Source organism: Schistocerca piceifrons, chromosome 2 (assembly GCF_021461385.2).
Source record: "Schistocerca piceifrons isolate TAMUIC-IGC-003096 chromosome 2, iqSchPice1.1, whole genome shotgun sequence".
NCBI lineage: Eukaryota > Metazoa > Arthropoda > Insecta > Orthoptera > Acrididae > Schistocerca > Schistocerca piceifrons.
The window spans coordinates 370,734,846-370,753,516 of record NC_060139.1 but is presented as its reverse complement, the minus strand read 5'-3'; the positions used below and the strand labels follow the sequence as shown (position 1 = coordinate 370,753,516).

Sequence of the window (18,671 nt, the reverse complement as noted above, 5' to 3'; positions counted from 1 at the left end):
GTGTTGAGAACCGATTAAATGAAAAATTCGCTTGCTGAAAGGTTAAACAGAAGCTGGAAATTGCAATAGGAGAAGGCTTTGCTAAAGGAGGTAAACTTTTTATGGAAGAAGCATATGTTACAGTATCAATCGTGCCATGAACATTTAAAACGATAGCTCTGTACGTTTGACAACTTTTCCTTTTTCAAATGGATGTCTCTTAAAAAAGATGTTGAGAAAAGCCTTTTGTATTTAGAAGATGAATGTAACGGTTTTGAAACTGAATATGAAAATGTTTTGACCAGTTCTGTAATTTTAGGCAACTTCTGAAACGGAATAGTAATGATACCGAATTTAGTGGGTTATTTTGCAGCTGAAAAGGGCCAAGTATTTTGTGAAACTAAGTCTGTTGATTGTCATTCAGAATTGTTAAAACTTGTCAGATACTCTTTCTGTATATCAGGGCACAAAACAAGTGCAGAACGAGTATTTTCGCTCATTACAACACAGTGGACTGATGACAGGAATAGGTTGAATCCTGAGTCTGGTTAAAGGTATTTTGATGGTCCAGTATAATTTAAAAGAATTTTCCTGTGTATCTTTTTACGATTATCTGCTAGGCAAGCCCACACTTCTACAGTAAATTTGATCTTCAGAGACGTACCAATAAAAGTTAAGGAATGATGTTGTATCTGTTAGTTAATTCATTTATTAAATTTGAACGCACATTTGCCTGTGTCGTCTTTTTTCTAACTTTGTCCTCCTTTCTGAAGCTGTTTGTCCTCTTTTTCGGACGTCTGCATCTGGTCACCCTAGACAGGCGCGATCTCTCTCCAACACAGAATCTTTGTTTATTGAGTTGCTTATTAATGTGTATGAAATTTGTAAATCTGTTCGATAATAGCGAGAAAGTAGCGCTGGTGGCTTACGGTCTTCGAAAAGTTGTTAATGAGCCACCAGAAAGATTAATGTGGCTAGCGCAGTGCAGAACGCCAGAGGAGCGTGTTACGTGTTCCGTGGACGCGCTAGCGGGAGGTCGGCCGTTCTGTGACCCAGTTGCTCGTCAAAGGCGGTGCGGTGGTGACAAATTACCAGGGAGACAGTGGCGCCGTCAGAGGCTCAGCCCTCAGACAAATTGCCCGCTCTTGTAACTGCCTGCACTGATACACTCCCTGACGAGGTTTGCTGGTCGATGGCGCGTTTGGCTCTCACTTGCGCTGTTTAGCTTTTGTATCTTGTAATGAGTTTGCACCGAGCGCCTGAAACACGCTACCTGCGATTACTTTTAGTATATTACACGTGAAAGTGCAATCATGTAGGTTTAATGGCTATTTCTGTGAGTTATTCGTTTGGGAACAACCTTACCTCGACTGTTACTAACAAATTCTCCTAGCACTCCGTCGTCAGGCCACAAGTGTCCCATCGGGAAAATTCGACCGCCGTGTCATCCTCAGTTGAGGATGCGGATAGGAGGGGCGTGTGGTCAGTACACCGCTCTCCCGGTCGTTATGATGGTTTTCTGTGAGCAGTAGCTCCTCAATTGGCATTACGAGGCTGAGTGCACCCCGAAAAATGGCAACAGCGCATGGCGGCCCGGACGGTCACCCATCCAAGTGCCGACCACGCCCGACAGCGCTTAACTTCGGTGATCTGACGGGAACCGGTGTATCCACTGCGGCAAGGCCGTTGCCAACAAATTCTCCTAGCTCCTAAATAAATCAGTTCCATAGCAACAAGCGGCTAAGCATGCTTAATATATACGCTCGTAAATTGTAAGCAGAATTATCTGTAAAATTTCGGTCTTCATCATCTTCTTTTGCGTTTCACGATGTACGCTTACAGCCTGTTAAATCTCCACTGAATCCACGTGTTCCTCGGCCGTTCAGATCTCACAGAATGGCAACATAGTGAAAGAACTGGAAGCGAGATGTAGCAAAGCTAATGCAGTGAGAGCTCAGCTACGATCTACTCTCTTCAGCAAGAAGGAAGTCAGTACCAAGACTAAGTTATCTGTGCACCGTTCAATCTTTCGACCAACTTTGTTGTATGGGAGCGAAAGCTGGGTGGATTCAGGGTACCTTATCAATAAGGTTGAGGTAACGGATATGAAAGTAGCTAGGATGATTGCAGGTATTAGTAGATGGGAACAGTGGCAGGAGGGTGTCCACAATGAGGAAATCAAAGAAAAACTGGGAATGAACTCTATAGAGGTAGCTGTCAGGGCGAACAGGCTTAGATGGTGGGGTCATGTTACACGCATGGGAGAAGCAAGGTTACCCAAGAGACTCATGGGTTCAGCAGTAGAGGGTAGGAGGAGTCGGGGTAGACCAAGAAGGTACCTGGATTCGGTTAGGAATGATTTTGAAGCAATAGGCTTAACATCAGAAGAGGCACCTATGTTAGCACTGAATAGGGGATCATGGAGGAATTTTATAAGGGGGACTATGCTCCAGACTGAACGCTGAAAGGCATAATCAGTCTTAAATGATGATGATGATGATGATGATGATGATGATGACCAATTATATTTTTCTTTTGTCTTTATTGTTTAAAAATTCAGTTTTTGCGGTAAAGTTTCGGGTGGATTTTGACCAGAACTTAAATATATTTACTTTAAATCAAAATTTTGTGGGCTTAGTCATTATTAATCGTTGGAATAATTTCATTAAATGTTATTAGTACACCTAATACGTAAAAACCGTTATACCAGATTTCAGGTTTCATAATGAATTACATTTATATAAATTTACCAATATGTCAGTAATATTATTCCGTTTCATATGCAAGTGAAAGCCTTGGCATTATGAAAGTGTGTTTGCTTCCGTGACAAACTTACACAGTGGTCCATGGAGTGAGGTCTTGGGAGGCTGTTGCTGGTGATTACTTCAACGGATGAGAACATTAAGCCTGGCGGCTCCTTTGATGCTTAAAGGAGAAGCCTATGTGCCGGCAGCAGGTTTCACACTTTCCCTTGGCTCGTCGTCACCACCACCACCACCATCATCATCATCATCATCATCATCATCAACAACAACATAATCAAACACGACCGTTCATTGTGCATCCACTCATTACATACAACTAGCACGGCCTGATCTAAGTCGTCAGCTACACGAGCAACAACATACGAACTTCGAGGTCCGTTTTGTAATAGCTTTTAAATTATGCCAGTCCTCCTTTATACTATATGATGTACTGCACCTTTTGCAACCAGTCTTACAGTTTCTTACTTCGGTTATAAGAGTCTACCAACACCTCGATACTACTGGTAATTTACGCAGCGAAAGAGTAGGCGATTATTGTCACTGCTCTCAGAATACCCTACAGTTCCTAGGTTATCAACTTCGCTGATGACAAATGCAGTTTTATAGTTAAATGACATAATTAATGGTCAGCTTGATCAGAGGAAGTTACGCATTCGCAGAACACATGAAACGAAATAATGAACCTTGTTTGTAAGTGTACGCATGCACGGAATAGTACTGCAACGTACCGGGTGACCGGGATCAAATATGTTAGTTTAAATTGATATTATTACTTTTATGAATGATCTACATCTACGCCTACATCCAAATGATTACTCTGCAATACATTGTTAAGTGCCTGGCAGAGGGTTCATCGAACCACCTTCAAGCTATTTCGCTACCGCCACTTTCCCGTACAGTACGCGGTAGACAGGAACACTTAAATCTTGCGAGCTCTGATTTCTCTTATTTCATCATGATCATTTCTCCCTATGTAGGCGGGCGCTAACAAAATATTTTCACGCTGTGCGTGAAAGTTTTGCCGCAGTGAAAAATGCCTTGGTTCTAGTGACTGACATTCGTGTATATTTCCCGTGGCACTCTCTCCCTTATTTAGCGATAATACAAAACGGCTGTCCTTCTTTGAACTTTTTCCATGTCCTCCTTCAATCCTATATGATGCGGATCCCATACCGTACAGCAATACTCCAGAAGAGGGCGGACAAGCGTAGTATAAGCAGCCTCTTTAGTTGACCGCGTATATTTTGTAACTGTTCTGCTAGTAAATCGTAGTCTTTGACTAGCTACCCCACAACATTATTTACGTGACCTTTCCAATTTAAGTTATTCGTAACAGTAATCACTAAATATTTAGTAGAATTTACAGGCGCTAAATTTGTGTGATTTATCGCGTAACTGAAATTCAGTGATTCCTTTCAGTACTGATGTCGATGACTTCACACTTTTCATTATTTAGAGTGAATTGCCACTTTTTACACAATGCAAAAATCATGTCTAAATCAGTTTTCAATTCGTTTTAAACATCTGATGATTTACAAGACGGTAAATGATAGCAACATTTGCAAACGACCTTAGACCGTTACACAGATTGTCTCCTAAATCGTTTATGTAGATCAGAAACAACAGAGGGCGTATAACACTTACGAATCCAGTCACACAACTGAAACGATACTCCATAGGCACGTACTTTAATTGTAAGTCGCCTGTGAGGAAAGGTATCGAAAGCTTTCTGAAAATCTGAATATATGGAATCAATTTGACGTCCTCTGTCGATGTTACTCGTTGCTTCGTGAGAATAAACAGCTAGTTGTGCTTCACAATAACGATATTGTTTTGAATCCGTGTTGGCTATTTGTCAATAAATCGTTACCTTCGAAGTAATTCATAATGTTCGAGCATAGTATATGTTCCAAAATGCTACTTGATGATCCACTGTTCCTAAATTGTGCTCGGCTAAGAGAGGAACGTTTGATTAAGAAGTTGCCTTCAGTAACTTCAATAGCAAATATGACGTTTATATGTGATGAGTACTTGATTTAAGTGGCCCACATATCATTCCAATAAGATTCTTTAGCAACATTTTTTATTTTGTATTGACTAATCGGAACAATTTTTTAGTCTTGTTTCAGGAACTTCATCATTACTGTACGGCCTCAATTAAGGGTTATAAGTTCATTATCTAGTACATAACTGATCGAAAAGATGAAAACAAAGCGCAGATAAACATGCCAACTTTTTAAATATATCGATTCTTGACTTAAACTGTAAAAGTTACATGTGTTGACAATTTTCGCAAATTACAAATGTCTGTAAAAAATTCTTTAGGACAGCGTTTACAATATTCATTAGTACAACATTTACAGTGACTAGGACTAAATATACATTGGAGTGGGGCTATTATTTTTATCAAAAATTCTATTGTCGATCTTAAGAAACCTCAATCAGCTAATTTTATAGGACACGCGTCTGTTATTTTTTGTCTGCGGGACTGGGCGCGAATAGGTTGCACGTGGCAGGAAGGGGCTCGCGTGCTTAGCTGCAGGTATTTCGGGACAACGCCCCCTCAGCTGATTGGAATTAACAACCCCCTGCGGACGCAACGGGTGCGATTTTCACGCCAGGGAACCGCAGGCACGCACGGGAATGGAGACTGCTGACCGTATTCCTGCAGCTGCTACAGCTTCCACCTGACAGGCCAATGACGACACAGAATACTATCATAACTGGAGACTACATAGGCTTTAGGATTCTGTTCCACCACCACTAACCATCCACCCAAACAATCTCATACAATTACTTAAAATAACCCACAATTTTATTTCGTTAATGTATAGGGTTGGTTGAGACGTAATCTGAGTGAGTTGTCCCCCTAACCAACTCCTCTTCCCTTCCCACTGTTGGAAAAATACACGTACAGTTCTGAAGTCTAGACGTATTGAATTATTTCCTACTTTTAACTCTTTCCATCGCCGGGAAATTGAGCCTCTTCCATGCACAAGACAGTCGCTATCCCGCCATTGTTATAAAGACTGAACCTGATATCTACCTACAAAATTTCGGAGATTGCTCAGTGATATTTTCTGAGTGTTTTGGCCCACTTTACTCCTCGCTCTCAAGCTTGCCAGTCAATCCTCCTCGGTTCTGTCTCGGATTTGTATTTCCAGGTTGTACGTTAACGGTGATACACAGCAGTAAGGATAGTTTTACTGATGAAGATTTTGTCGATGTACATCTGGTGTATGTGATCACTGAAGGCAATGGAAGAGCGGCGCAGCGACGGCAACCACATCTTTACATTGGCGCCAACTTTATGTTTTGTGTTGTACGTTTTGGCGATTGCATATTAAGCCTATATCATTTTTTAGAGATACTTTCACAGAAACCGTGGTAACTGAGTAAGAAATCGAATAAACCACAATTAGTAAATATCCCTGAAAAAGTCCGAAACTTCACTGGTTAACTTCGAGTTCACCTTGTACGTGCTGACAAGAGGGAAACCTTTGTTATCAAAGCGAACTTACCCTCAGTTTTCGGCGATAATGGATTAGCTACAAGACAACTGTTAAAATTTTATGCTGCGTGAAAGCTCCAACAAGTCTCGCATATGTGACAAATTACACAGGTGTCCAAAACGTAAGGATGAAAGTAACTTTTGCATGAAGAGTAACTACCAAGTAACATAACTCTATGAAACTTGGATCACACATAGAAGGAACTACTACAGTATTGTACACAAGGTAAATGAAAGAAATACGCAATGAGTTGCACAGAACTGATACTTTCATTGAAAGATAATAATTGCAATGAAGTCACCGCGATTTATGATGCTCCTGGCTTTACAAAATGCGGGGCATGGTTCTTAGTAGGGTGTGTGTTCACCTCGGCTGTGCTCCCATCTGGCACAAGGCTACCCTTGTCAACACTCACATAATAATTCTTAGGATATAGAGCTTTTGTTCTTGTTAAGAGTAATTTTATAAGAAGAGAGCCATTCTTGTGATGTAAAAAATCGACGCCATTGCGAGATTTTGATTCACATTGTAAAATATATGTGTATATGGAAGGAAATCAGTTAATAGAACAATAAAATATTGTTCATTTCAAGAAGGTACGTGTTATTCTACAACCAGCGTATACTTCTATTGTGATTTAATAATAAATACCAGCTTGAGAACAGTCCCGACGGGAGCGTTCAGTTCTAGTGAAATAGTTCGATGCTTTCTTCGGAAAAGAAGTCACTTCATGGATCATTCAAATCCACAATTGTACCTGGACATTTCTCAGAACTGAAAGCAATCTGATTGCTATGCTACAGAGCCCCGAAGAATATTTTTCCGTACTTTGATTACCACTTTCAGCTCAACACGGTATCTGCAGCAGCTGGAGCAGATTTCTACAGCAGCGGAAGCGTGTAATCGCTATCAGTTTCACACATCGCCCTGTGTACGTTGTATGTATTCATCCACAACTGTGAACATACAGTTACTCACACACATAGAAAGACAATACAAGGTGGTGTGGGAAACATTTCAGTATAACGGTCCTTTAGAGCTAAACAGTAATTAGCCTAGTAGCAGTATATATATATATATATATATATATATATATATATATATATATATATATATTTTAAGGAGCCTTTATACAGAGCATGCGCTGCCGTTCATGTTGATCACACAACCAATTAAGAACCGTGTCCCGCCTTTTGTAATGCCAGGGGACCATCATGAATAACGGTGACTGCAGTGTAATGATTTTCTTTGAATAGAAATGCCATTTCTGTTCGTCTCATTGCGTATAGTTTTTCAATTATTTTCTGTACTGTACTCTAGCAGCTATTTCTAGGTCAGATCCAAGATTTATCGAGCTCTACTTGACAGTGACACATCAAGTGATAGTAACTTACGTCCTTACGTTTTTCCCATCAGTGTATTTTATCAGAACTTCAAATGTCCGTGTTTATATTGACAGCTAAACAGTTCTAGATTTTGGTGAGCGCATATGCGACATTTAAGTGCTTGCTGTTATGAATTTTCTTACACGTACCGCACTATTTCGAGACACGAGCACCGATTTTCTCGCTTTTATACCGAAAATCAAATCCGTCCTCTTATCCAGCGCTGTGTCTATGCTTCGACTGCGAAGTCCATGCTGGTCATTATTAATTTCTATGGGCTGCAAAATATCTCTCCAATCAGATTCTCATCCGGTCCTCTTCATTTCTTGACAAATTTGACATTCAGTTGTCGTCAGTAAATCTTTAATTCCCTTTCTCTCCTAAAATTTTCTACGGAACACATTTCTTTAAAAAGCTACTGAATGTAAATAAATGGCCCAAAATTAGCCTCTAAGCGCTTACAGCCTGTGCCTTTCGCAGCATACCACATGAACATTCGAGAAAACTGTTTCTACCATTCAGTGCTGAGTGGTCTACTTAAAAATTTCTGAAATTTTCTGGCAGTACCTATACCCAAAAATTGGCATTCCAGCTTTCTTTGACTTTCTGACTACTGCAGTTTTGTTTCAAAGTTGTCGCAAGCCCATTTTTCTACATATGTTTAACGCTATTATATACACGGGCGATGTCAGTTGAACGCAGATGTTTTCACAAGCTAGTAACAGGTACTACAAACAGTACATTTTAGCAGAAATCAATGAAAATTTCAGTGGGCTCAATTAAATGCGAGTACGGGAAACAGATGGGAACAATAATAACGTTGAACATGAACAATATACTTACAGTACATTTAAATCGAGCAGTTCACCCACAGATTCATAAGCAGTAACAAGTAGACATGAACCCACAAAATACCATGCAACGAAAGCAACTTCTGTTTCATATGAAAAAAAAAAACAAATATGGAATCTTTTACCCCACCTAATTAACGGAGGAGAGGAAAAAAATTGAGTGTAATACGATCAACATATTTACATTGCATATCGAAGAATGCAATACACACAAGATCACAATCAGGAACATAATTTCCATTCGATAACAGTCACAAGGTCGAAATTGCTGTATTGGGGTTTACAAATAAATACAGTTTACCACCAGACCTATCCGTAAAGTATAAATGACAAATATTAGTAGGTACTACTCGCATTTCGGAAAACAAATATATAGATTACCGCCCTATATTTTCTCGAATTCGAAGTTCATCGCCGGGGCACTCGGAGCGCTTCCGTATTAAACATGGGTCTTGCACTTCTAAGATTTTGGTCTTTCGTAAGTGAGTAACGCGAAGCGCACACAGACCGCTGATGTGAGAGACAAGGGTGCCAGCCTGACCAGAATTAAATTCATGCTCAGATCAACGACCTTTAGTCCGCTGTTTCGACCAGCCTGGATGAAAATTTTCAGTGGTTTCCTGCATCTGCATAGGGAAATGTGGAGCCATTTCTTATTTCCAGCCTCAGAAAACATGACTCGTTAACAGTTACGATATAAAAATTTGCAAAGCAGAAATAGCACGACTCGTAGAAAGATGGCGCACTTGAGGTACGTGAGGTGTGGGTATGACATCAGGCACTGGAATGAGTGCCAGAAATCTACAATATGTACCAGGTGCTAACACTACAAAGAAAATAGGACAACACCATGAAGCAGATGCACGTCACAGCTGAACTGGATCGAACTAGCATATGCGTACATTGTCAGCTGCAATCCCTGGATTCATTGTTATTTCGACCTTGTTGGACTTTAACGGAAAAATGTGTAGTCTTTTATTTTTATGCTTACACTATCTGTAGAATGCACTCAGTCCCAAACCATGCATACCCGATTCCATTGTTTACTGATTTCTAATGGGCGATGTCTGTGTCTACAGGTCTGTCACGACCAAGCTTGGATGGAGATGACGGCTACCAGATGGATGATTATGCCAACGATGATGATCCGGACACCAATGTGTCAGACTATGAAGAGGAGAAGGAGTACACGGGTCCGCCACCTGAGTTCACCGTGCAATCTATGATGCTGGAGGCACACGAGGGTGACACTGTTACCTTCCCCTGCTCGTGGAAAGTCCCAGTGGACGATCTCAAGGAGCGTAAGTATTTACAGCTATTTAACATTTTGCAGCTATTGGCGTGCTACGTGGCAGCAGAATTCTGCCAGGACTATTGATTCGATGCGACACTGAATACGAGGGCCAAATGTTAAAAGCCACATAAATGAGTTCTTGCTTACTTTTTGATAATGATTCAGACAGGTAATAAAAGATTCTGATTAAAAACTAGGTAAGATAAGATGGTTTTAAGCTTTGTAGTAGTTCGTTACAACAGATAAAATGCATGTAGATTGCGTTAATTAATTTTAAATTAACGAGCTTAGTCTAAAAATGTGAATTATGAATAAAATGTTAGAAAATAAAAATATTAGTAAATCCAATGTAACACACATAAATGTGGGAAAATGTGACCATATTTGACTGCAGTACCTGGGTTCATCAAATTGAACAAACATCTAAGACATTCTGGTGTTTAACTTGAAGGAAGGAAACTTCTCAGCCGAGATCGCATTTGTAAAGCTTTTATTTACAGTGACTGGTTTCTGTAAACAGAATTACCCCCGTGTGATCTGATCAAATGACAGTGACTCTGTTTACCATACTGGTCATTGTAAATTAAGGTTTTACAAACGTGATCTTGGCTGAGACATTGTCTTCATTCAAGTTGAATGTTCAGATAGCCCCCTTGTCACTCAGAATGAGCAAGTTAATATTGTGGAGTGACATGAATTTAAACTAATTTATATTTTGGGTGGTAGCATGGTGGAGTCACACAAAAATATAGCATATGTTCTAGTAAGATTTGACTTGAGAATACAGAAGCATGATGCTAGGGCAATAACTGGCCAGTTCAACTAGTCTGAGAATGTTTCAGATTTGCTCAGCCAGAAATACTGTGATTGTACCAGAATAACTGATGGTGCTGTTACAACATATATCAAAGTTGAGCGAGAAACTTTGGTGAATTTTAAAATTCAGTCTTTTTCACATATATTCCATCTTCATCTAGTGACAAAAGTCATGGGACTGTGATATGCGCATATACAGATGGTGGTAGTATTGCTTACACAAGGTATATGAGGGCAGTGAATTGGCGGAGCTGTCATTTGTGCTCAGGCGATTCACGTGAAAACGTTTCTGATATGATTATGGACGTACAATGGGAATTAACACACTTTGAATGCAGAAACGTAGTTGGAGCTAGGGACATTGGGCATTCCATTTCAGAAATCATTAGGGAATCCAATATTCAGAGATCCACAGTGCCAGGAATACAAAATTTTTGGTAATACCTCTCACCATGGATCTTGAGCTTCGCTTAACAACAGCGGCATTTGCATAGAGTTGTCAGTGATAACAGACAAGTAACACTGCATGAAATAACCACAGAAATCAATGTGGCATCTACGACAATAGTATCCGTTAGGACAGTGGGGCGAAATTTGGTTTTGATGGTCTGTGACAGTCGATAACCAGCATGAGTGTCTTTGTTAATAGCAAACATCACCTTCAGTGCATCTCCTTGCTTCCTGACCATATCCTTTGGACCTCATATGACTGGAAAACCATGGACTGGTCAGATGAGCCCCAATTTCAGTTGGTTTAAGAGCTGGTGGTATGGTTCGAGTATGGTGCAGATCCATGAAACCATGGACCCAAGTTGTCAACAAGGCAGTGTGCAAGCTTTTGGTGGCTCCATACTGGTGTGGGCTGTGTTTACATGGAATAGACTGGGTCCCCTGGTGCAAATGGTTATATTCAGCTACTTGGAGACCAATTGCAGCCATTCATGGACTTCATGTTCCCAAACAGGAATGGAATTTTTATGGTTAACATTGTGCCTTAACATCAGGCCACAGTTCACGATTGGTTTTAAGAACATTCTGGACAATTTGAGTGAATGATTTTGGCCACCCAGGTCGCCCTACATGAATTGCATCGAAACATTTATGGGACATAATCGAAAGATCAGTTTGTGCACAAAATCCTGCACCGACAACAATTTTGGAATTACAGATGGCTGGAGAGGCAGCATGGCTCAATATTTCTGCTGGGGACTTCCAACAACTTGTTGAATCCATTCCATGTCAAGTTGCTGCATTGCGCCGAGCAAAAGAAGGTCTGACTCTTGTCAGCTCAGTGTATGGTGGAATCTGAGGTGCTTTTTGGTTCTTTTACCTGCAATTTCTTTTCCATGTAACTTGAATAAATTGAATAACTAATTTGGAAACCTGGAAAGCAACAGGAACTTAGCAGTGTCATGTGGGCTGTGGCAACCCTATGAAGCTAGTCTCCACACACACAGAAGTGTACTATTGCTTATTTTTGTACTTCAAACCAGGAGAGAATCTGTACCTTGAGCCTCGAATTTTGCAGCGGAATATTTGTCTGTTTCTTCACTACCTGAGTCTGGCTATGTGATGTAGTGCTAGAGTATGTTCTAAATAGCAGTCTTCTTGTTAAATTAACTTAATGAAGCTATGAAAATGTTTAACAAATTTCATTTGTTTCCAAGATAAAAAAATAAAAACAAATAAGTCTGTAGTGGGCGCCAACCTGTAGAAAATATTACTTGGTGTAGTTTCTCATGTACTTTGTTTTCTTATTTTAGGCCCAAACTTTCCTCTCATGTGGAAAAATGGAACCTCGTCACTGATTATGGGTGCCATCATAGCAACAACAGATAAACGGGTACAGTCAAATGGCTCTAATCTGATTTTGACAGATGTACGCCCTACAGATCGTGGTACCTATACGTGTGAAATACTGTCTAATGAAACACCAATGGATCTACACCATTCATTGGAGGTCTTTGGTAAGAAGAACCCTTATTTTGATACATTAAATTCAAATTCAAATAGAGTGCTCTGGGAGTTTTTACATCTAATCCATGTATAAATTATAATTGTTAGACTCCATGTATTGTTCATCTACATTAGTTGCCACTTTTTAAAATGTGGAAACTATTGTAATCATACCTATTTTTAGCATAATTCATTTTCAAGTATGTCGGGAGATGAGGTTTTGTCATAGCAAAGGTTATGAATGCTACTCTGTGACACATTAATGAATCCTTTCTTGTCTTGATGTTGTTTCTTGACATTCAAATTTCACTACTATTAAGTGGGACACATCAGTTGTGTTCACTCCAGATGATGTTGAAATTACTTAAAGGTATCTGTTATCTGTATGACACACATTTCATGTAGTTTTTAAATTACAGTGCCTGGACTTTTGCGTATAAGCTGAACTAAAAAGGATAATTGTGAACAACAGTAAAATAAATGAAACTTTAATATAGCCTTCACAAAACTTGCCAAACTCAGCAGGTTCTGGCAGGCTAGCGTACCATGGCCATGCTGCCGTGTGTGGGCCCTGATAAATTGGTATTCTGGCCAGGGTGAAGGAAAAATGGGAGCATTCGACTGAAAGAAACCAGGTGATGACTTCAGGCCATGGGGCACAGCTGCCAGCCTCTGGACCCACGCCTTGCAACACATAGTTCGGCTAAACAGATAATAAAATTTGCTTATAAACACCATTGGAAGTTGGACTGAGAATTATGAAAGGTAATGGAAGGGTTTAATGCAAAAGTAGGAGAAAAACTAAAGAATGCTACTTCAATTTAAAACTTCTGATACAACAGAAATATGTCATTCATTAGCAGAGTCTGCTGAGAGGCAAAATATGTTTGTTGAGCACTCTTTCTTCTGGAAGAAAACATTGGTAGTGAACTTGACAAAGACATGGAACAAAATGTGAAACTGACATATTTTACCAAATAATAAAGTAAACATACAGGAGGTGACAGCCTACGCCAGGTTGATATTTCAGGTAATTGTTTACCCACAAGATGCACAGTAGAAAATAAATAAAGTGGGACACAAAGTACTAGAATATATTTAAGAATAGACGGGTGTACCTGATCAAATTTGGCAAAAAGTTTATCATCTTAGATAATAAAGATTATACACACATAGATGAAAGGAACAGTTGTTTTACAAAGATATTTATGCAAATATTAAATGGTGCAGGTATGAAGAAAGCAAAAGAAAATGGGGTCACTATTAAAGAGAAAATGAGAGTTTTAAGAAATTGGTGATAGAAATGTGATAGAATGGTTGAATTCATCAAGGAGTGGAAAATCTGAGATGAAACAACAACAGTATGAAAAGGATAGATTGCTATTCACCACATAGTGTGGGCATTGAGTCACAGACAGATACAGTGAATCAAAACTATTTGTAAATGTCTTAAGAAAATGTGAGAAGACAAAATGAAACTTTGGCTAGAGAAACAGTTGAAAGCAGTAGAGCATGAGAAAAGCAAAATGGAAATGTACTTATTGGTAGACAGCACATTTCATCAGTTAAAATGAAGTGATATAGAATGGAGATAAAATTGTAATAGCATTCCAAGGTTCCTATAAAAAGTTGAGTAGTTCAAGAAAAGAATTAGGAACTGAGACAGTTAATAGTGAAAATAAATACATTCTGGAAGTAATGTTAAATGAAGTGTGTACAGCCATTTGATGTATGAAGAAAGGCAAAACACTTGATGGTTATCATGCCCCATTAGAAATGGGTAAAGCTGGAGGTAAAGTAATGAAAAAGGAACTTGCAGTATTGGTTTTACAGGAAGCCTGTTCCTCAAAATTGAAAAAAAAAAGCTGTAATTATTCTACTTCATTATAAAGGAGACAGATGTAAAAGAACTATAAACTATCAGTCCTCTTTTCGTCATTTACTTGATAGTAACTAAAATTATCACCAATCGAATAAAAAACTTTAGATTGTATCTTGGTTCATTTCCACATAATAGCTTATTGTTGTGGATTCACAGCAGCAGTTCATTTTGTAGAGGAAGGAAGGCCATCAAGCACCTACAATTTTTATGAAATTTATTAGCAGACTGGTTTCAAAGCTCCATAGGTCCATTACGAATACTCTGCAGGATTTTAAACAACCAAGGGACAAGTTGGCTATATAAGTGGATACAGCAATGCAGACCATTTACAATCTTTAATAAAGGTTAAGAAACAAAGTAATAAGTATGCATGACCACTTTGTCTGGGGTTCATGTATTTTGAGAAAGCTTTTGACTCAGTTTCAAAAAAAATGTGTAATAGCAGTCCCTCAAAAACAAGACTTTCATTCAAAGTAAACTACTATACTGAAGAATATGTATGATGATGCCATAGTATCCATTAGATTTTATCAAAGCAGTGAGAAATCTAGAATTGAAAAAGGTATTAGGCAAGGAAGTTACATATAATCAAAACCATTCTCAGTAGTCTTAGAGGAAGTTTTCAGATCTTTAAACTGTGAAAATGAAGAAAGCATCTGAATCAAGTTCACACAACTGCACATTGATCAAAAGTAAGAGCCGCTTGTTCTTGTAAAGAGGCAAGCTGACACAGTAACTGATATGCTTTGGTGGAATCACGAGACAAAGAAGGCTTTGCACAAATTAGAATCTGTCACACCAAAAGCCAAAAAATGCTGTCTGAGTCTTTCTTCGTGAGCATTCCAATCCTCGGCTGTAGCATCATATGGAGGGAATGCGGGTGAGTGGACCGGTTGAACGGTACTCTGTCTGGTAATGGAAGCCAACAAAGTGGTCACAGCTGAAGTAACCTGTTCAGTCAGGGCCAGTAGCATGACATCTGTAATGAATAAACCTGATGAAAGTACACTTAAAGATTGCACACACGGAACCCATCCCATCCTCATTGCTAGTCATGCAGTAACCAAGTAATACACGAGACCAGGCCAAGTAACTCAAATATCAAATAATTCAAACACCTCTGAACAATAATGGAAAACAGACTCTTGTGGATCCCCACATAACAAGACACAGTACACTGATATGAGTGGTACACTGGAAGGATATACTAGAGAATCAGTTAGCACTGCTGTGCGAGCATATATCTTTGAGTCGCCAGCAGATGGTGTGGTGGAGACCTTGCCACCTGCGTGCATCCAACAGGTGACCTCGAGCAGCTGGCCTCCGTTGATACAGTTGGGGGCCAATTCAAACACGTGTGCGTGGTGACACCACGCTCAGTGCACTCGCACTCACATGCACTACCGGTAGTTGCAGGATGTAGCACTGACAAAATCAAAACTGTTGAATACATATCAATAACATTACTATTCTGATAAATTGTGGGAGGGGTTGCTGATGAGATATTTTTTGCATTGTGTTTGAATATCTGGTAATTTACAGAGCCCTGCCTCTTGTCTACTGGTAACTGTGATAGACTTTTGAATCATAATAGAAAACTATTGTGTACCATAGATAGGGATGCATAGTGGTAGTGTATATGGAAATTATTTTTACTTCTAGTATTGTGGAGTCGATTCTAAATTTACCCTTTTTCTGAGCACAATTACCAGTAGGGAGTATATTTATTGGCATGTAAGTGCAATTATTTCTAGATTCCTGAAGAGGCTTCTGTGAGGTGTTCAGTTGCCAACTTCACACACTATTGATACACCATGCTTCTGTAGAATAAATACTTTGTGGACTTAAGTTGCATTTCCCCAGAAGATTATACCATTGGACAGTACTGAGTGAAAGTACATTTGCAATTTCTTCTGTAGGTCACTATAATGAGAGATATAGTGCTAACCAGCTAGAACTGAGCTTCTTGGACAACTTATTGCCATGCTGGTGCCACCCGTGTTTATTATCCATCTGGCCACCTAAACATTTCACATGACTCTCATCTAGTGTTTGCTCATTGATCTCTGCTTTTGTTTCATTTTAATTTGTTCAAAATTACAGAATATGAGCATGTGTTACTCTCCTGGTTGTGCTTGGTGTGGATGTATTTGGGCCTTTCATCGATGGAGTTGTGTCATAGGCAAACATTATAGACTTTGAAGGGTTCTACATGTCCCAGGTAAATCATTTACATACACAAGGAATAATAGTAAACAAAGCACTGAATGTGTGGGACATCATATTTAATGTCTCTCCATTCAGAATTTAGTCACATTCTTTCTGGATTGGTCATTGTTGTAGCTCTATTTTTAATTATATTTTTAAGATACAACTCCACCTCTGCAACAAGAATGTCTTTGACAACACACTATTTTAGTCCCCCCCCCCCCCTCCCCAGTGCAATTTTATGTTCACTAGTGACTTCATGTTGACCCAAGAAATAAGAAGGTATTTCAGTGTGGGACACAAAACTTTTGCAAATGGGACTAAACAGTTCACTGATTTTGGTAGCACCTAAAAGTTTTCTCTTAGTTTGTTCCTCTAGTTTCTTCAGTTGGTGTGTTTAAAAAGCTATCGTGATCCGTAAACTTATTTCCCATATTCATTCTCTTTCATTGTATGTTAACCTAGCAATATTCATGTGACTCGTTGAAGACTCATGAGTGTGAAGTCTCAAACCAAACACATATTCAGATATTACAAGAAAGATTGATCAACAAAATCCTCGTAAGTGCAATGTGTATGAAAAGAACACATTTATACTGCAGTAATTAAAACAGTAGTTATTGTATTCCAGAGGCTCCAAAAGTTGCCAAAATCCGCCCTAATAAGTCATCTATTGTTGTTGAGGCTGGAGAAGCCCTTACACTCAGCTGTGATGCAAATGGATACCCAAAACCTACAATTTCCTGGATTAAGAAGGTATGAAATATGAAAAATAATAAATTATATTTAATGTAAATCTTACATGCATTACTTTTGTGTGGCTATGTGTTAACATTGTAACAATGCAGAATTAAATTAATTCGCTTGAAAGAAACAATAAAGAATCTTCTCTGCTTCTCCAGAGGAAAGCCAAAGAAGAACCATTTAAGAGACCTACACTTCATTTTGAGAAAGTAGAGCCAAGCCATTCAGGAGAATATGAGTGCACAGCTGAGAATACCTACGGCAAATCCAATCCAGCACATATTAAGGTGGTCGTCCATTGTAAGTATTCACAAGACATTCGCATTCATAATTTATTTGTATTACTGCTAATATTCAGAGTGCAGGTGTACATTCTTAGAGGTCCTAATTAATTTGTGCTATTGGTGTTCACAGTCAGTGTGTAATATGAAGAGCTTATTTCAATAGTGGTACAAGTCCATTTTTGTTCATTTTGAGATACAGAGTCCTAAAGTTAAATGAGTGCTGAAAAATCTGCAGTTGAGATACTACAAATATTCAAGCATATGGCTTCTTGCTAGAGATGAACCTTTCTTTCTGTTTGTGTGGATCATTAATGTCAGAAGAATTATAAACAGAAAAGTGGAGGTAATGGACTTGTACCACTATTGAAATAAGCCCTTCATATATGCTACCTAGATACTGGTACTTTCTTGTCAAAGGACAAATTTTGAAAAGTTATTCTTGTTATCCTTATCATTAAGAGAATCCACTGCTGGGCATGTAATTGTGAACTGCAGAGTAATTGTGTAGATGTAGATGAAGTACAACTGATATTTACAAAGGTAGTAATTTTTATTTTCTTTCACAGATAAACCAAAGGTGACCGCTATAAAAGAACGTGTAATAAGTGGTGTGGAATATGAGTCTGAACTGGAGTGCAGAGTTGATTCTGAACCTAAAGCCAAAGTGAAATGGCAGAGAGATGGCCATCTGATTGAACCGTCGAATGATTTTGAAGTGACACACATGAATCACATATATAAACTTAAGATACGTAAGACCAAGACATCAGATTTTGGAATATACACATGTGAAGCAGAAAATGCTCTTGGCTCTGCAAAGAGCACCATCGACCTGACACGTAAGTTATTGCTTGAATACCTCTGATTATTAGTGTACAATACCACTGCAGCCATATTTTCCACACCTCTCATATATTTCAGGTAGAAAGAAAGTCGTATTTTTTCCACAGCTAATGGGCCCTTCACTTCTTAAACTAATATCAATATCACTACAT

General features: G+C 39.0%; 1 protein-coding gene and 1 pseudogene across 1 annotated transcript in view; one reads left to right on the top strand and one right to left on the bottom strand.

The window, feature by feature from the left end:
- The window catches only part of LOC124775405 (neural cell adhesion molecule 1-A-like), a 97,943-nt gene that overhangs the window by 30,134 nt on the left and 49,138 nt on the right, over window positions 1-18,671 (top strand). Inside the window, exons 3-7 of the mRNA XM_047250239.1 lie at window positions 9,572-9,793; window positions 12,366-12,569; window positions 17,280-17,404; window positions 17,551-17,692; window positions 18,243-18,515. Coding sequence (XP_047106195.1) covers window positions 9,572-9,793; window positions 12,366-12,569; window positions 17,280-17,404; window positions 17,551-17,692; window positions 18,243-18,515 — 966 coding nt within the window. The remainder of the gene's footprint in view (window positions 1-9,571; window positions 9,794-12,365; window positions 12,570-17,279; window positions 17,405-17,550; window positions 17,693-18,242; window positions 18,516-18,671) is intronic.
- On the bottom strand, window positions 1,553-1,670 carry LOC124778320 (annotated as a pseudogene).